We start from the raw sequence: 17,833 nt of genomic DNA on the forward strand, positions 1-17,833 counted from the left end.
AAAATATTAAAATAAAAAAATAATAATTTGAACCAAACTGCTCGAGTGGAAGACGGGCTAGGTCCAAATTTGGACGAAAATTTGGTCCAAATTTGAATAAATTGTTGGAGTTACTCTTAGCCTTCCTTCCACATCACTCTAAACAAGTAGGAAAAACAAATTCTTTTATCTTTTACATTCCTTTTTTCTGCTCTCCTCTCTTTTTTCTGAAAGAGAAATTGCATCAGCCACCAAAGGTTTTGCCATGCATTCTAATGGAAGAGAGATATACTCTAAACCGGAGACAAATATCTTAATTTCAAGCTTATAAAAAGTAAGGCAAATATTTGATAAACTAACTAATTTCAAGAACAGCAGATCCTTTTTTTTCGAAAAAAAAAAGAACAGCAGATCCAATACATATATAAATAGAGTTTTCTCTACATATTAATTACAAAATGATACTCAAAACTACAATATTGAATAAGGAAATGAGTTAGATCATGTATCTGGGTTTCTTTAATCAGAAAAAAAGCAAAATTTTTGCGCCCCAGCCAGTACAAAGTTAACTTTATAAAGTTAACTGAAAAATAAAGTAGTAAAATTAAAACATACTTCTAACTAATAATTTCATAATATCAATAAAGATTTCGCTATGAATTATTCCCAACTTCTATGCTTGTTCAAATTTCACCGGAGATTGTGCTGCTAAGCCTAACCAAGATTTGTTTTCAACCGGCTTAACCGGAGCTTTAGCCGACGGTGAAGCATACGGTGCTCGTGCAACAATCCTGTCTTTTCTTTTCTCCAAGAAACGAGTCAATGAAGCTGTTCTTGCAATTGGAAGACCTGATTTTACAAAAAATTATTAGCCATATTTTCTTGATAAAGCCCCGATTACCAGAAAAACGGGTATTTCCTGATCAATGACTTTTATACATATATAAAACATGCATATAATAAAGGGTTTCCATTTATGTAAATTTTATAAATGTAGGGTTAGAAAATTTACCTGATATAGTAGGTCTAGGAGGCCTTTGTAAATTGGCAGAAACTTCAGTTGGTTTCTGAACTATAGTATTACTTGGACCAGTAGACTTTCCTTTTCCAGCTAACATCATAATTTCCTTAGCTTTTTCAGCCGGAAAATCATTAAAAACAATAACTTGACCCCCATAAAAAATAGTCATTTGACCAGCTTCCGGCGTTGACTTCACCGGAATTTCTTGCATGGGCTTATCAGCAGCCGGAAAAAGATTCATAGTAGTCGGAGGAGCCACCGGACGCCGGAAAAGATCAGACTTAAGGTCTCCAAGAGTACCCTTTTCCTTCATGTACTGACTCAAAAGATTACAAGTCTGTGAGAAGCTTGACTTGTCAGATGATCTAGCTGCTCTTTGGCCGGAAAACTTGCCGGAATCAAGAATCATGGAGGAAGTAGACATGGTTTGAGTGAAAGATAAAGAGGAATTAATATTGAAGCTATGGTTGTGAGAAATTAATAACTTACAGTTACAGGAGAGAATAAAAATGTAAGGTTGAATGATGGAGGATGTAGATAGATGTTTGTGTGTATATATAGAAGAGATAGGTAGAGAATGCTTGTATTGATGGTGGAGGGTTAAAACACGAGGAATATATGGGGGGGGGGGTTTCTCTTTGCAAGGCAACTTTCAACGCCTGTCTGGCATGGCTTTGTTTTTTTGATTATTTTAGTCGGCCATCATATTTCACATTTTAAATTTCTAGTCCAGAGTCTTCCTGGAACATTGCATCAAATTTGTATTGTGCATTTAAATTTTTTTAAGATACAAATATATAAGATTGTCATGTTCGTTTAAAGCTAGTTTTTTACTCGCGCCTCGGTTTTCTTTTTTTTATCGTAAATAACTCGCTTGTACACTGGATAAACCCTATGCGTTCACGTAATAGCCTACAGACCGTCTTGATTTTCTTCGTTATTTTAACAGTAAAACAATTCACTCATTATAAGAAAAATACGACATTTATAATAATAATCAAAAATTAATAAATACATGATAAAAATCAAATCATATTTTCATCATAATTATCATCATTGAACATATTTTTTTCTGACATATTTCTTGTTTATATTGCTGAAATTCACAATTTTTTTGAAAAAAAATCAACACTTTGATATAACCGTGAGAATCGTGAATGCCTAAAATTTTACTCGGACTTGTACGTTAACTTGCACTTTTTTCTTCCTTTCATTTATTATATATTTTAATCAAAGTCGGTCGCATTTTAAGATTATGCTACTGCTTTTTATCTGTAACTCTCTCGGTCTCAACAAATAATTTATATTTTTATATGTAACATCCCGTCTTATCCAATTGTTAACATTTTTTAATCTAACATATAACGTCCAGATATTAACAGTTGCTTAGGACCGGGGAGTATTAACAGTTGTGTAGAACGGGGAGTAATGGATAAAATTCGAGAAGAGTATTGTAATAACCCTAATTTTTAGAATAATAATAATAGAATAAAAGGATTATAATTAGATAAAAAATAGGATATTTAGAATTGAATTAGAGTAATGGGCCCAAAATTTGGATCGTATTTTAATATGGATAACTTCTAGGTTAAGATATAAGATTTTGAATCGTTATAAATACACCATATCGTATTTCTCGTTTTAATATAAGAAGTAATAATTTCTCCATATTTTACTTTATCACGAATGTAATGACAGTCAATCTCCACATGTTTAGTACGCTCATGAAGAGCATGATTAGTTGCTATAGCCAATGCAACCTGATTGTCACATTTGAGCACCGCAGATTGCAAATCATGTATGCCTAAATCTTTCAACAAAGCAGTTAACCAAGTAACTTCACAACTAGTTAATGGCATAACATGATATTCAGTTTCAGCACTCGAATGAGCAACTACAATCTGTTTCTTTGATTTCCATAATAATGGCGAAGAGGCCAGCATAATGTAAAAATCAGAGGTTGAACGTCTAGAAAAAATACAGCTGGCCCAATCAGAATCACAATATGCGGTCAACTGAGTTGCTGAGTGGCTTGCCAATAAAATTCTTTGTCCTGTATTTCCAGCAAAATACTTGAACAAGTGTTTTGATGCAGTCATATGTTATATAATAGGGTTCTGCATATATTATGTGAGGATACGAACTGCATAAACAATATATGGTCAAGTGACGGTCAAGTAAATTAGCTTTCCCATCAATTTTTCATAAACTTGAACATTTTTCAAAGGTTCTCCCTTATCTGGTGCCAGCTTCAGCTGAGTTTCCATTGGTAACTTGCTAGGTTGAATGGCAGACATGTGATATTCCTTTAGCAAATCTAACAGATACTTATTTTGAGATATAAAAAATCAGCAGGTGATAGAGTAATCTCCAAACCAAGGAAATATCGAACTTCACCAAGATTTTTATGTGAAAGCTTTTAGAAAGCATGGTTTTCAACTAAGAGATATTAACACTTGAAATCCCTGCTACAAGCAAGTCATCAACATACACCAGAGTGACTAGTATATTGTGTCCAGTTATCTTGGTAAACAAGTTGTAATCATCTTAGTTACGGGTGCAAAAGTTCTGATAGTAGGCATCTTAGCTATTGGTGCAAAAATCTCCCCATAATTCACTCCCGATTGTTGTTTACACCCCAAAATAACAAGCCTGCTCTTGAATCGATCAATGGCTTCACTGGGTTTGAACTTAATTTTATACAGCCCTTTACAACCAATAGCCACTTTTTCAAGTGGACGAGCAGTATTTTCCCAGGTTTCATTCGTTTCTAAGGATTTTAACTCAACATTCATTGCATCAACCCAATGTGTGAACTTAACATCTTGTTTACAAGAAGTTAATTCTACATGTGTGGTGACTTAGGTGACAAAAAAAGTAAATTTGATGGTACCTCTTGATCAACCACTATAAAAACATGTTGTGCATTTGTCACAGTCATATGAGAAGTATAATTGGACAACCACATGAGAGACTTCTTTATTCTTGTAGATCTTCTAAGACAAATATTGGAATCAGAATCAGTCTGTCCAGATTGTTCTTTAGATTAAAAATCAGTACTTTCTTCTGATATCTCTAGATTATCAGCATTAGTACCTTCTTCTGATATCCCTGCACCATCAACATTAGAGGTGGAGTTGTTATCCACCTCTTCATTCAACAATTCAAAACCAAAATCAAGTGCCACTGATGTAATTGATTTAGAATAAGAAGGCATATGCACAGGTAATGGCTCCAGATATGAGATACTAGAAGTTTATTAAAGGGAAACACATTTTCCTTAAAAAATTACATCCCTTGAAACAAATACATCTTTGATAGCAATATTCATTAACCTGACACCTTTTTGAGTAGGTGTGTATCCCAATAATACACAAGGAATGCCTCTTGGATCAACTTGTCCTTACTTGATAAGGATTGGCAGAGAATGCAGGACAACCAAAGGCCTTTAGATCATTGTACTCAGGTACTTTATTGTATAAAACTTTATATGGAGACTTATGATTGTGCAACACTGAAGAAGGCAACATGTTCATAATATGCACAGAAGTTAACACACATTCTCCCCAAAATTCAACTCTCAAGCCTGATTGAAACTTCAATGCTCTAGCCATTTCCAGTCAGTTATGATTAAATTTTGGAACATACAAGACTCCAGTCAGTTTGAGCCTATTTTGTAGATGCACATCACCTATATGAGTTATGACAATAGTATCTCCAGTTGGCAACTTGATATTCTGCTGCCTGGAAACCTCTTTCACATTGTTCAACAGACTCAAAGTTGCAGTCATATGATCTGTTGCACCTGAATCAATAATCCAAGCACCTAGAACTCCAGTTCCTGCAGTCACGGTATTACACATTGCCATACCGGAGAAAGGACTATCCAAATCCTGATTATCCTTTTTCTTGACTGAGAAGACCCTCAACAATTGCCCAAACTGCTTAGCAGACATCATTATATTAGAATCATTCTGATTTTCATATTCATCAACTATATTATGAGCCATCTTTTGATTCGATCCACCAGTATTTCGATTACCAGGCCATATATTACTGCTATTCTTAGCACCACCAGAAGAAACATAAGGCCTCTTATATCTATTATGCCATTTCGGATGACCAATAATTGTCCAACGGTTGTTATTATTATGTTCCTTACCTCTAAATTCAGTACATTTCTCAGGATTAGTATTTGTAATACTATACATGACAACAATTTCAGTATTAGTAATATATTGCAGTCTCATGGAGTCTCTATGAGACTCTTTTTGTTGAATGATTAAACAAGCTGATTCAACATTAGGCAATGTAGACATCATCAGGATCTGACTCCGTTGAGGTGCGTACACCTCATGCATGTTGTTTTAGGCTAAACAAGTCCTTGTTGAGTTTATACTTACGAGATCTGTTTGTTACTTGAAATCGCGTCTCAAAAGAACTCTATATATCATTCGTAATATTAAAAAACAGAATAGATTTCTTAATTGAATTGAAAATATTGTTGTATATCCAAGAGATCACCATATTATTGCACGTATCCCAGTGAATTGCATCAACTGCATCAGTTGAGCTTCGTTATTCAGCTCTAGTGACAAACCCTAGATTTTGCTTCGAAGACAGTTGAATCTCCATGGATCGTTCCATGTCATGTAGTCTCCAGCACCTTGCAATTTCGACACATTTATAATTTAGTGGAGAAAAGTAAGAAAAGTAGGTAAATGTGTGAGACCAATTAATATTATATCTACAAAAAAGTGTAGTAGAAGAAAGTAGTGGATGTAATTTGATTAAATTTTTCTATTTTTGTAACGTATACAAATGAGAGGGACGTTCCAACAAGAAAAGCGTATACAATTGAAGGGACAGAGGGAGTATTTTTTTTTATTAGAAACTAGTTTCGGGTTTCTTTTCCGGATTACTCCATTTTTTTCATAATTTTAATTCAAAATTAGAGTTTTTTTCAAATTGTCCGAGTTTGATCTAAGTCAAGTAACAGATTGAGTATGGCCTAGTAAAGCAAAATTGATCGGAAATAGAGCCTAGTCCACGTACTTCGCCGAGTAATCTTAGGTAGGGTTGTCAATGGATCTGATATGGATTGGATCAGTCTTGATCCATATCCTGATCCGATCAGCCTTGATCCATATCCTAATCCATTTAATTTCACCGGATCTGGATCGTATTTTAGTCGGATTTTTTTATAAACCGATCCATATCCGGATCCATTAGGATCACCGGATCACGAATCGGAACTCCAATCCATTTATATTTTTTTAAAAAAAATTGAAATATAAACACAATTTCATACAATACACCTAATATTTTATAAAAAATTACTAATACAAATTAAAAAGTGAAACAATAAATTTAAAATCCAATAACTCAAAACTAACATACTAAATTTTGAACATAAACTATAGTCTTCATTCTTCAAATTCAAACAATGACAAACCACTCTCATGTACAATGATATATTTGTGACACATGCATCTCTAAAAAAAGTTAACAAAAAATTAAGATATATGTATCATAAATTTTTTATGTAATTTATTATCATATATATATATGTAATAAATTTGTCGGATCGAATCGTTAATGAATCAGATCGGCCTAAATTTATATCCGTTATTTATCAGATTAATTTTTTTTCAGATCGGATTTCATTTTTAGTAATTCATATTCACTTCATTAATTTTCGGATCGGACCTTCTGATCCATTCACAACCCTAATCTTAGGTGTAGGACATCGATAAAAAAAAAGAGAATAATACTATTTCATATAATTTTAGAAGTGTAGATGTATATTATTTGGAATAGAATCGATGCTATTTTAATTTTGAAATGGTTATTACACACAAATCATACGCGGTGTTTCTTTATCTCAAACTTTTCTTATTATTTTAGACTAACTAGTCAATGGTGCAGGGTACACGTGCTTTATAAACCTTTAACTAGTGGAGAGTCTGGAGACTGATGCGTGTATCTTGCTTCTCCGCCTTCTTCACATTTCAGCCTTTATATTTCACAATATTTTCATTTTCATCCTTCATGTATTTTATTTTGTATTTTTAAACAAAAGAAAAAGAAACAACCACCACAAGTTGTTTTCTCATAATTGCAACAATATTTTATACTATTAAGTGGTATAGATATGGATAGAAAGACGGTAGACAAACGGCATGTGCCCCCATCGTTTTCTAATTTCAAATTGCTATACAAACAAGTCTATACAGCATTGGTCTATATTGTGTTTATTTAGGTGCATCTTGGTACGCCATTGTTTACCAATTCCTTTTGCTGGATCTCGCCCATGTGGCCAATACTTTACTCATGTTCCTTTCTTTTGAATTTTAGTATTTTCTTCCTTATTTTTTCCAATTGTACCTATTTTTATTGAAATTGTAAATATTATAATCAGCAAGGTTGATCGACTCCATCTATCTTTCTAAAAACTTCCCGACCAACAGCCATACATTGGATATTCTGTTTATAATAATATAGTGTATATAATTTTGATATCAAATTATGACGTGATAAATATGGAGAGGTTTAACCTAAATGAAAATACATGTTTTAATAGTCCGTCTAAATATATTATATAACTTTGTATAGTAGATTATTTAATTATCTGTCATATTTGATTTTTGTGGTCAAATTGATTCAGTTTTGACTAAAAAATTTATACATTATATAATTAAATAAAAAATATATTATTAGAAAGTACATCTAAACTACTTTAATATGTATTTTTCAGCTTTTCAAAATAATGAAAAAGTAAGTTTTATTAAAAGTTAAAGTTGTTAATTTGACCATAAAAAATTCAAGACAGATAAATTGAGATAGAGTAAGTAATATTTTTATCTACACTTGGAATATTGTATCTTTTCTAGTTTGAATAATAGTAAATCAATGTAATTCTTTTATATTTATGATTAATTGAACTTCTAATCATATTCTATCTAAGATTGTCTTAGGGCATTATATCATATTTTGGTATTTGAATACTAGTATTAGAACGATATAATAATTTTCTTTTTATAATTTTATTAAGAATTTTTTTAATAGATTTTAGAGGTCTTGTTTTTTTAATAAGGTAAAAAATTTGATCGCTTATTTTTAAAATTATTAGATTAACGGCTGCGATTGTATTGACGATACATGACCAATATTTTGGATAATAAGTCCCTTATGCTTATTATATATAAGGATATAATTTTTGAAAATAAGTTTGAAAATATGAATATTTTTGATAAAATTCCTAATTTATTTTGGATTATATATAAGCCCATAACCCATGACATGCACAAACCGGGATTAAAAAATTTCAATATTAACAAAATTATAATTATCAAATTGTAGAGGTTAAATATTATTTAAATAAGTAGTTGCTAAGAATTAAAACTGAAATTAGGAGAAATGTCTATGACAAATAAATATTATTTAAATATGTAATTATAGATAATCAAATTGGTGAAATCAAAGAAGTTAAATTTAACAAATAAATTTTATATAAATACGTGCAAAATTTTTGAAGTTAAACTAATCAATTAAATAACATAGTATTTACTTAAACGGGACATTTTGATATTAGTGTGCTCCATCAAACTATTAGTCATTTTATTGAAAAAGAGTATAATTTTGAGTAATTTCTTTATGATTTACGCTTATTCCAAATAAAAAAAAAATGATTGTTTATTTATCGAACCATGATCGCATATTTTTTTAACAAATATGACTTTGTGCCGAAACATTTTAAGATGACGGAGGACTAATACTCAGTCATACTAAAATTTTAAGGCGTTGGAGGACCAGTAATTAGTCGTAGTTGTAAGTTGTTGAATGAATATCCGATCTATACTCTATAACACTCCTTCATCAATCATATAATATTTTTCGTACCGATTAATCAAACAACATACATAACTATTACCAATACCAATATTTAGATTAAAAAATAAATGAGGTGGGAGAACTTGAATCTAAATTTCTTCTTAAACCGAGTCTTAATATAATGCTAAATAACATATCACGCTAAAAACATAAATGATCATAATATGGCCTTAATTGAATTTTATACTCTTTCACACTCTCGATCACTTTCATATTTCCAATCACCTCATCTCATACTTCTTAATTTGATTTTAAAATAAAAGATATTTTTTTTTAATTTCTTCAGTTACAATTGCGTGTGTAATGCGAGAACGGGAGTCTCGAGCAAGGTGAGTAGCAGTGATAAACGTTAAATACGATACCTCATCACGAGAATTTACTGTTATCATTAACGCCCCAAATTAATTGCTTGCAAAACGGAGCAACTTTTACCCCTTTAAATTTTGATAGTTTAGGTCTGTTTACGTAGGTCGTAGGGTGTAACTGATATTCGAGGATTACTGTGATTTTAACTTATATAGTCCATTTGTCTTATTTATTTCTATATACTTTCCTTTTTTAATGTCTTATTCAATTTTATATATTTTAAATTTACTAAAAATAATAAATTTAATAATATAAAAATCAATCACATCCACTATTTTCTTTCACTACACTCAATTTATTCATTAAATATTGATCAGTCACATCACTTTACCCAATTTTATACTTTTCTCACTAAATTACATTTTTTCAAATGATTGGAATAGAGGGAGTAACTAATAAATCTAAGAAAATAAAGAATACTCTAAGAGTTTTTAAATCGGATTTGATAAATTTTAATTTTCGGGTGATTTTAAATGATTTTGAGCACGTAATTAAGTTCTTCAGAAGTCGTACATTTATGTGCAATATGAAATTATTATTATTTCGGGTTAGTCAAATTGAACCGTATAAAAGAGTATAAGAATATAATTTACACATCCTTACCGGACTATGTATGCATATATCTATATTTTATATGTAAAAAATTGTGGATAAAATGATATACAATAATATACAAAATACATAAAATTTAATTTTTATGAATTTCATCATATAATTTGTAAAACAAACGAGATAGTATGAATTTCATCATATAATTTGTAAAACAAACGAGACAGTATCTTAATCCATAATTTTATTCACATTTGACATATATTTGATCCTAAAATCTATGTTCTTTGAAACAATTTTTGAACAACTCTTTTCTAGCTAGAGATGCACAAAAAACCCGAATCCAAAAAATTGACCCGGCCCGATCCGGTCAAAACTCGGTCAAGTCCGGTCCGGGCTTAGGACCTCGACGAGCCCTATATTTATTTTCCAATAACTTCTTATTTAATTTATATTTGAAAGAATTTATTTTATATATTGATTTATATTGTATAATGATTCATGTATGAGTTCTTATATCCAAACAAATTGTGGAAGAGTATAAAATCTTATTAGGGCTTTCCTTTACTATCTTAAGATTTTAGATGAAATGGTTACTTAACATGATATCAAGAGCTAGGTTTCGAGTGATTTGAGTATCAAATTTAGGGATGCTCGTGAAAATTTAGTTGAATCATTAAGTATATAGAATTATGTTACAACAACAAAAGTTTTTTGAAAATTCGCAGGAAATTTTCTGCCCAGATTAGCCAACTTGTTTTTACGATTCTTGGAGTTTCAACCATTAGATCATCCTGAAGTTTTAACCACGCCTTATTTGCATCAGTATCTAAATTTTGAACAGTGGAGATCGTATTTGGAACTCCAGAAATCGATTTTTTTATGGTTCCTACAGGTTCATGTTTACTTTTAGTTCATTCTTTTCATCGTTGTTGATCTTGTAATTTGGGTTGTTTGATTGATTGGATTTTGTAGTACTCAATTATTGGGATGCTACAATTATAGTATTTGTTTTATTTGCTTGAGATTTGATATTAGTTTTGGATTTGCAATCAGAATTTAAACTGGTTTTCGATCCGCTTTCAGATTTGATTTTGGATTGGAATTGGTTACTTTGAGTTTGGATTTGATTTCGGGTTTGGGTTCTTGATTAAATTTGGATACAATTTAAATTTGGTGTTGAATTTGGATTCGATTTTGTTTCTGATTTGGTTTGTGTTTAGTTTTAACAATACCACGACATGTATGTCTCATCATCAACAGGTCTTTTGTCAACTGGCACTTCAAGTTTATTTTCTTCTCTATGGTGGATTCAGGTGCATCTCATCACAGATATCCTCATTGGTCGTCTTTCGTTTCGTTTTCTGATGATTCATCTTTATCCATCATAACTGCTGATGGCATTCCTATGCCGTTACGAGGTGTTGGTTATGTGGTTACCTTAACGGTGTCTCTCTTTGATGTATTATATTTCGGATCTCAAGTTAAATCTTGTTTCGGTTAGTCAATTATGTAAATCAAGTTACTTGGTTTCTTTTTCTTCTACTACTTGTTGTGTTATGGATCCGAGATCTTAAAAGGTAATTGGGAAATGTCGTAAGCATGAAGGACTTTATGGTTCAGATGAACTTAATGTATTTGCAATGGGAACTCCTAGTGTTGATTTATCATCTTTTCGTTTGAGTGATTTGTTTTATGACTTGGTTTAGGTCATATTTCTCAATCTCGTTTACGATTTTTAGTTTCACTAGAGCCTTGAGACAACTAAAAGCTCATGATATTTTTGACTGTAGCTGTAAATTAGCAAAATTTGCTTCTTTACCTTTTCATAAGAGTGTTCCGTATTCTCTTGCTCCGTTTGGTATTATGCATTCTAATGTATGGGGACCTACTCCTATGCCCACAAAAAGAGGATCTAGATATTATGTTTCGTTTATTGATGATTGCACTAGTTATACGTGGAATTATCTTTTGAAACATATGTATGATTTTTTGGATATTTTTAAAGATTTTAGAGTTCATATAAAAACTCAACATAAAACTGTCATTAAATGTTTTCGTTGTGATTTGGGAGGTGAATACAAATCTATCGCTTTTTATCGCTTAACATGGTATCAAAGCTCAGTTTAGGAAGAGTATCGGGTTCGAGTCCTCCCACACAAATTTGTTTAATTTAAATATTTGTTGTTGATATTTGTATTGGTATTAGTTGTATTTGTCGTTAGTTGTATTTGTCGTTGTCAATCGTATTGAAACGTATCGTACGATTGATTGAGAGTGTTGAAGAATATGAGATCATGTTAGGGCGTTCCTCTACTACCTTAAAATTTTAGACGGATCGGTTACTTAACATAAATATGTCATTTTTTGTAATATAGTCGGTGAGTAAATAAAAGTTTTTACGGTTTTTCTAATGTGTGCCCAAGGGCACACAATAAGTACTAACTCCCATGAGTTTAGTGCATTTTGATTGGTACTCTAATCATAAATATTGATGGACCCCCCTGCATTTACAAGGGTGATGTTTAAAAATACCCATTTTTTGGGTGCAATGGCTGAAAATACCTATTTTTAAAATACATGGCTGAAAATACCGTTTTGGTCACGCATTTTGTAATTGGGTAAGTGTAATACGCATTTGAAAATTGGGTATCCAAAAAAATTACTAAAAATACGCATTTGTAGTTTGGGTATTACCATTGGGATACACATTTGCCAAATGCGTATCTTAAAAAAAATAAAATAAATAAATTGGATACCCATTTGACAAATGCGTATCTAGTACAAAATAGGATACCCAAATGACAAATGCGTATCCAAAACGGTATTTTCAGTCATCAACTTCCAGAATGGGTATTTTCAACCATTTACACCAAAAAATTGTTATTTTTAACATTTTTTCCATTTACAACAACTCCACCAATAAAAATACACCAAACTTATGGGAGTTAGTGTTTATTGTGTGTCATTGGGCACACATTAGAAAGACCGAAGTTTTTAATAAATACCCAAAACAGCCGATTACAAGCTTTTTTAAGACAGAATATTAAATTACGTGTCGCAATTTCCCACAACTTTCCAAGGGCTCCGAATGTGTAACGAGTAGAGAAATGAGTATAATAATTTAGTGAAAAACTTGACACCACTTTGGAGGTCAATCAGTCTTCAAATTTCTTACTTAAATACTACCGCTAACAACCGAAGAAATAATATAAAAACGCAAAGGAAATCGTGGTCTAATTTCTTATTTTAATTGTGTTTTTGACATGGTATGCATTAGGTGAGTTTTAAGTTTCCTAGAGACTTCCAACGACTTTGAACCATATTATTGTGTTGTTAATGACAGTAATTTATACTATTTTAATATCAGAATTTGAAAATAGTGGTTCTTAAGGTCAAAATTGATAAACAATAAATTTGCTACTTGTCGGCAAACATGTGTCTGCCGTTTGTGTTTTAGCGTATGTCAAAAACCAACCCAAGTTAAGACGGTCTTTCTTCTAACTAATTTTTTGAACTCATCTACTTTAATCTCCATTTCTTGTGTGTCCAGATTTTTTAAAATGCAACTACAACCTACAAAATTACATCAATAAGAAACGGAAGAACACGACCATTTCTCAAAAGATTTGCCGATCGTCTAACAAAATGAATCTCTAATTCTAGATTTTAGTTATAAAACAAAATATAATTATATACCAAATATTAAGTTCCCCGTACTTTATTGGTACATTTAGTTAGTTAACTCTAGTTACATATCCATTATAAAGTGGGGTTAACTCGGGATACATTTTAACTATATATCGTAACTCGGGTTCAGTTTATAAAATGGGTTGAATTAAATTTATCCAATTTAAATCTTTAATTCAACGTTGCAATGTCTGTTATTCTCGTAGAACATATTTAGGTCTCTCATTAATTTAATTTTTGTTCATAAAATTAAAATTTTAAAGTTAATATAAAGAAATTATTAAAAATTAGTTCAATTAGATAAACAATGTTTTAACTTTTAAAAATAAACATATATTTTTTTTATTAATCAAAGGCGAGTTTCGGGCAGCAGAAATGCAGAATAGTCAGTGTTTTACACAGAAAACACACCTATAATTTGACTAGAACGGGTCAAGAATTGAAACTCAGTCCATGTACACTGTTTACTTCATTGCTTCAAAGTCTGCAAATAGAATCACACATTTTAACTACTGGCAAGAGAGTATCAGTTACTCTAAAATCTTAAGTTATGAGATAATGATCTTTTTTAGAATTTTATGTTATTCTAACACTCCTCCTCATGGATCGAAAAATGAATCACGAGCGCCCATCTTTGAGTCATAACTTTGCCACAGTGGATTAAGGACGCCCATCTTTGACGCATAAATTTATGTTGAGGTGGCAGAGATCCAATCTGAATTCTCTGCCTAAACTCTAATACATGAACCGGTTATTCTAAAATTTCAAGATATTAGAAAATGATCTTTTTCGGTATCTTGTTACATTCTAACAGTTGATACAACCACATCTTAGTTTCTAACGTCAGTAACCAGAACATCTTAGTTTCTAACTTGACCCAACCGGAAAAAAAATGGAGTAAAATTTGGAACTAATTTTTTAAGACGTTATTTTTAAGACAAAGTAAATGTGACATTCTGAATTTTTAAAAGTAATATCAAGATTTATGTATATAAAAATTAAAACTATAACTGAATTTTAATATATTTAGGGAGATTATCAGAATTTATTAGTTTATCGGGCATCAAATACAAATTGCTAGTTTACGGGATACTAAATACCTGGAAAGTATTTAGGCATGCCGATGTATATGGGGAGGAGCAAGAAAGAAGTCTTTGGATTTATTAGTGATAAAATCCATTACAAGTTGCAATCGTGGAGCAATAGAGAGCTGTCAAAGGCTGGGAAATTGACTCTGGTTGGAACGGCAGCACAGACTACTCCAAACTTTTGGATGAGTCTATTCTTGATTCCGGAGACAATATGTGATGAGATAGAGCGAAAAATGAATGCGTTCTTATGGGGTAATACTACGGGTAAGGGAGTTAAGTGGATTACATGGAAAAAATTATGCGTGCCAAAGGAAGTTGAAGGTTTGGGTTTAAAGGATCTGAAGAAATTTAACACTGCGATGTTAGCTAAGCAAGAGTGGAGGCTCCTAACGGAAGTGAATCCTTTAGTTACTGCTGTTATGAAAGCTAAGTACTATCCTCAAACTGGTCTTTTAAATGCAGGGTTAGGAAATAATCCTAGCTCTGTTTGGAGGGGGATTGTTGCAGCGATGGAGACGTTAAAAAGTGGAGTTCGTCGAAAGATTGGGAATGGAGAGAATACGCTGGTTTGGCAGGATCCGTGGTTACCCGATATATCCCATGGATATATTCGGACGGGTGTTTATGACCAATTGCAGAACATCAAGGTCCGTAACTTAATGAATAATGAAGGTACAGAGTGGGATTTAGAAGTTATTAATGATCTGTTTGATGCGGAGGACTGTGCGAAAATTCAAAGCATACCGCTTTCCAGGCATGTAACACACGACTCATGGTACTGGTTAATGGAGGACAAGGGCGTGTTTACTGTTAAGAGCTGTTATAGACTGATTCAAGGTGAGTGTGATGATGCTTATAAACGGATGTGGAAACGAATCTGGACAATGAAACTCCCGAGAAAGGTAGCACATGTTTTGTGGAGATTATGTAAAGAATGTCTGCCCTCTAATGCGCTTTACAATAGATATGTTGATGTCAATCCGTTATGTCCATGGTGTCATTCTGAAAGTGAAACGAACGTGCATACTATGTTTCTCTGTGACTTTGCTCTGACCTTGTGGCGAACAGTAGGTCTACATTCGTTGGTGCAGTGTACAGATCAGGAGACCCCAAAGGAAGTACTTAATCGTGTGTTTCATCGAGGCACTAAAGATCAGTGCTTAGAAGTAGCAATGATGTGCTGGAGCTTATGGCACCGTCGAAACAAATGGGTTTGGAATCATGCGAATGGTTCTATTTTTGGTGTGTGGAACACAGCCAAGTGCCTAATTCGAGAATGGACAGAGGTACAGGCGAGAGAAGGGAGTATGTCAATTACAGGAGTGAATGGGGACAGGGTATGGTCGAAGCCGTCACTGGGATGGCTTAAAGTAAATGTTGATGTAGCAGTGTTCATGCTCGGTGGAATTGGAGTCACAGCAGTAGTCAGAGATAATCAAGGGGGCTTTGTTGCAGCTCATGTTCTGAAACTTCCAGGTAAATGGAATCCGCGAGAAGCTGAGGCCTTGGCTCTTAAAGAAGCTTTGTCTTGGGTTATAAAGAAAGGCTACCAGAAGTGTGAGTTTGAAACTGATTGCTACGCATTAGCTGCTACTTGCAATGGCAGCCCGGGGAATTCTTTGTTTGACACAATTGTCATTGATTGTATTGGTTTAAGTAATCACATAAATCAAGTGCTATTTCGTTTTGTTTTTCGTTCTGCGAATAATGTAGCCCACGTCCTAGCACAGGCTGCTTATTCTATGACAGAAGTAGGAGAGTGGGTTGTCACTCCTCCTAATTTCATTGTTCGCTCGTTGGAGCTTGATTCTATTATCTAATGCAAGTTTGATTTTATTAAAAAAAAATACATCATATAACGAGAAATAGACCAAAATATAACTTTGGGAGGTAAAATAATCCAAAATATCACTTCTGAAAATTATGGCCCAAATTGTCAATTCATCACGTTACATCGTGTAGCGTTTGAAAAATCACCCAAAAAGTTACATCATGTAGCGTTTTTTTTTTTTTAACTTTTAAATGTTGCAACGTTACTTCTTGTAACGTTTTGTGTATTTTTATTTTTTTTCTCTTATTTTAAACTTTTTTTGGTGTATTATTTAGGGGATCCGAAAATATCACTTAATGTTAAGTTTTCGATATTTTATCTATTTATTATTTTTAAAATTTAAGGCTATGCCATAATTTAACAATTTTTTAACATTTAGGGTTCAACAATTACCTTTTGAGTTTTAAAAATAATAATAACAAATGTTATGTGGAATTAGGGTTAAGGGTTTCAAGTTTAGGGTTTAGGGCCCTAAACCCTAGAGTCTAAACACTATTAAAACTAGGGTTTAGGGCCTAACCTAGGAACCAACAATGTAAATTTTAAATTAAATAATTTTAAATTTAAAAGTGTAACTTTGTTTAATAATTTTTAACATTTTAGGGTTCGGCACTCTCCTTTTGGGTTTTAAAAACAATTTAAATAATTTTTTAGTATTTAGGAATTAACAATTTTTTATTTGAGGTTAAAAATATATTTTTTTTAAAAAATTATATGTGTAAAACGCTGAATAAAGTAGAGTTTTTAGGCCAAAACGCCACACGATGTAGCGTTTGAAACCAAAACACTACATTATCTAAGTTTTGCACATTATACAAAAAGAAAAAAAGTAAAATGTCAAGACGGTACACGATATAGTATTTTGGGCTTTTTGCATAAATGCTACACTATCTACTGTGTTTAAATGACATTTATGGCCATAATTTCAAAAATGATATTTTTGACCATTTTTTACAACGAAATCGGTTTTCATATCGAGAGTTTGAATCTTGATTAAAAAATGTGAATACAGAGTTTTTATAATAAAGTTATATTTTACATTTAATTTCATTTTTGTGCGTTTTCCTTTTCAAACAAGATCATTTTACAGGGTGTATGGTATCCATCACGACTAGTAGTACATAAAAAGACTCAATTTCTTGGTATAATACAAATCACATGAAAAATGCAATTCAAGGTACACCAAACTAAAAACGTTCCATGTCAAGAATTTAGCTCAAGTGTCCAAATTTTCCAATACCCAAAATGATACTTGTTGTAATCCAATGCTGATGCCCACATATTTCAACAAAGGTGACTTTGGTATATACGAAAAATACACCTTCTGCCTATCAGTAAAGTACTAGTACAAAAACTAAAGTTATTTCAGAAAATTCTGATATATTACTCTACTTTTAAGACAAACAAAATAGT

The 17,833-nt window shown here is 32.0% G+C and overlaps 1 protein-coding gene across 1 annotated transcript; it reads right to left on the minus strand.

Annotated features, from left to right (window-relative positions):
* Positions 1-463: 463 nt before the first annotated feature.
* On the minus strand, positions 464-1,582 carry LOC141692882 (protein TIFY 10b-like). The gene is made up of 2 exons (XM_074497833.1): positions 992-1,582; positions 464-828 (listed from the first exon to the last, which is right to left on the minus strand). Exons 1-2 carry the CDS (start codon positions 1,422-1,424, stop codon positions 653-655), a joined length of 609 nt encoding a protein of 202 aa, XP_074353934.1. The 5' UTR covers positions 1,425-1,582; the 3' UTR covers positions 464-652.
* Positions 1,583-17,833: the final 16,251 nt, after the last annotated feature.

Source organism: Apium graveolens, chromosome 10 (assembly GCF_009905375.1).
Source record: "Apium graveolens cultivar Ventura chromosome 10, ASM990537v1, whole genome shotgun sequence".
NCBI lineage: Eukaryota > Viridiplantae > Streptophyta > Magnoliopsida > Apiales > Apiaceae > Apium > Apium graveolens.

Excerpts from the sequence above, each read along its gene's own strand:
- LOC141692882 (XM_074497833.1), bottom strand. The coding sequence starts at position 1,424 with ATGTCTACTTCCTCCATGATTCTTGATTCCGGCAAGTTTTCCGGCCAA. Across the intron at positions 829-991 it reads TCCTAGACCTACTATATCAG|GTCTTCCAATTGCAAGAACA; the intron begins GTAAATTTTCTA and ends TTGTAAAATCAG.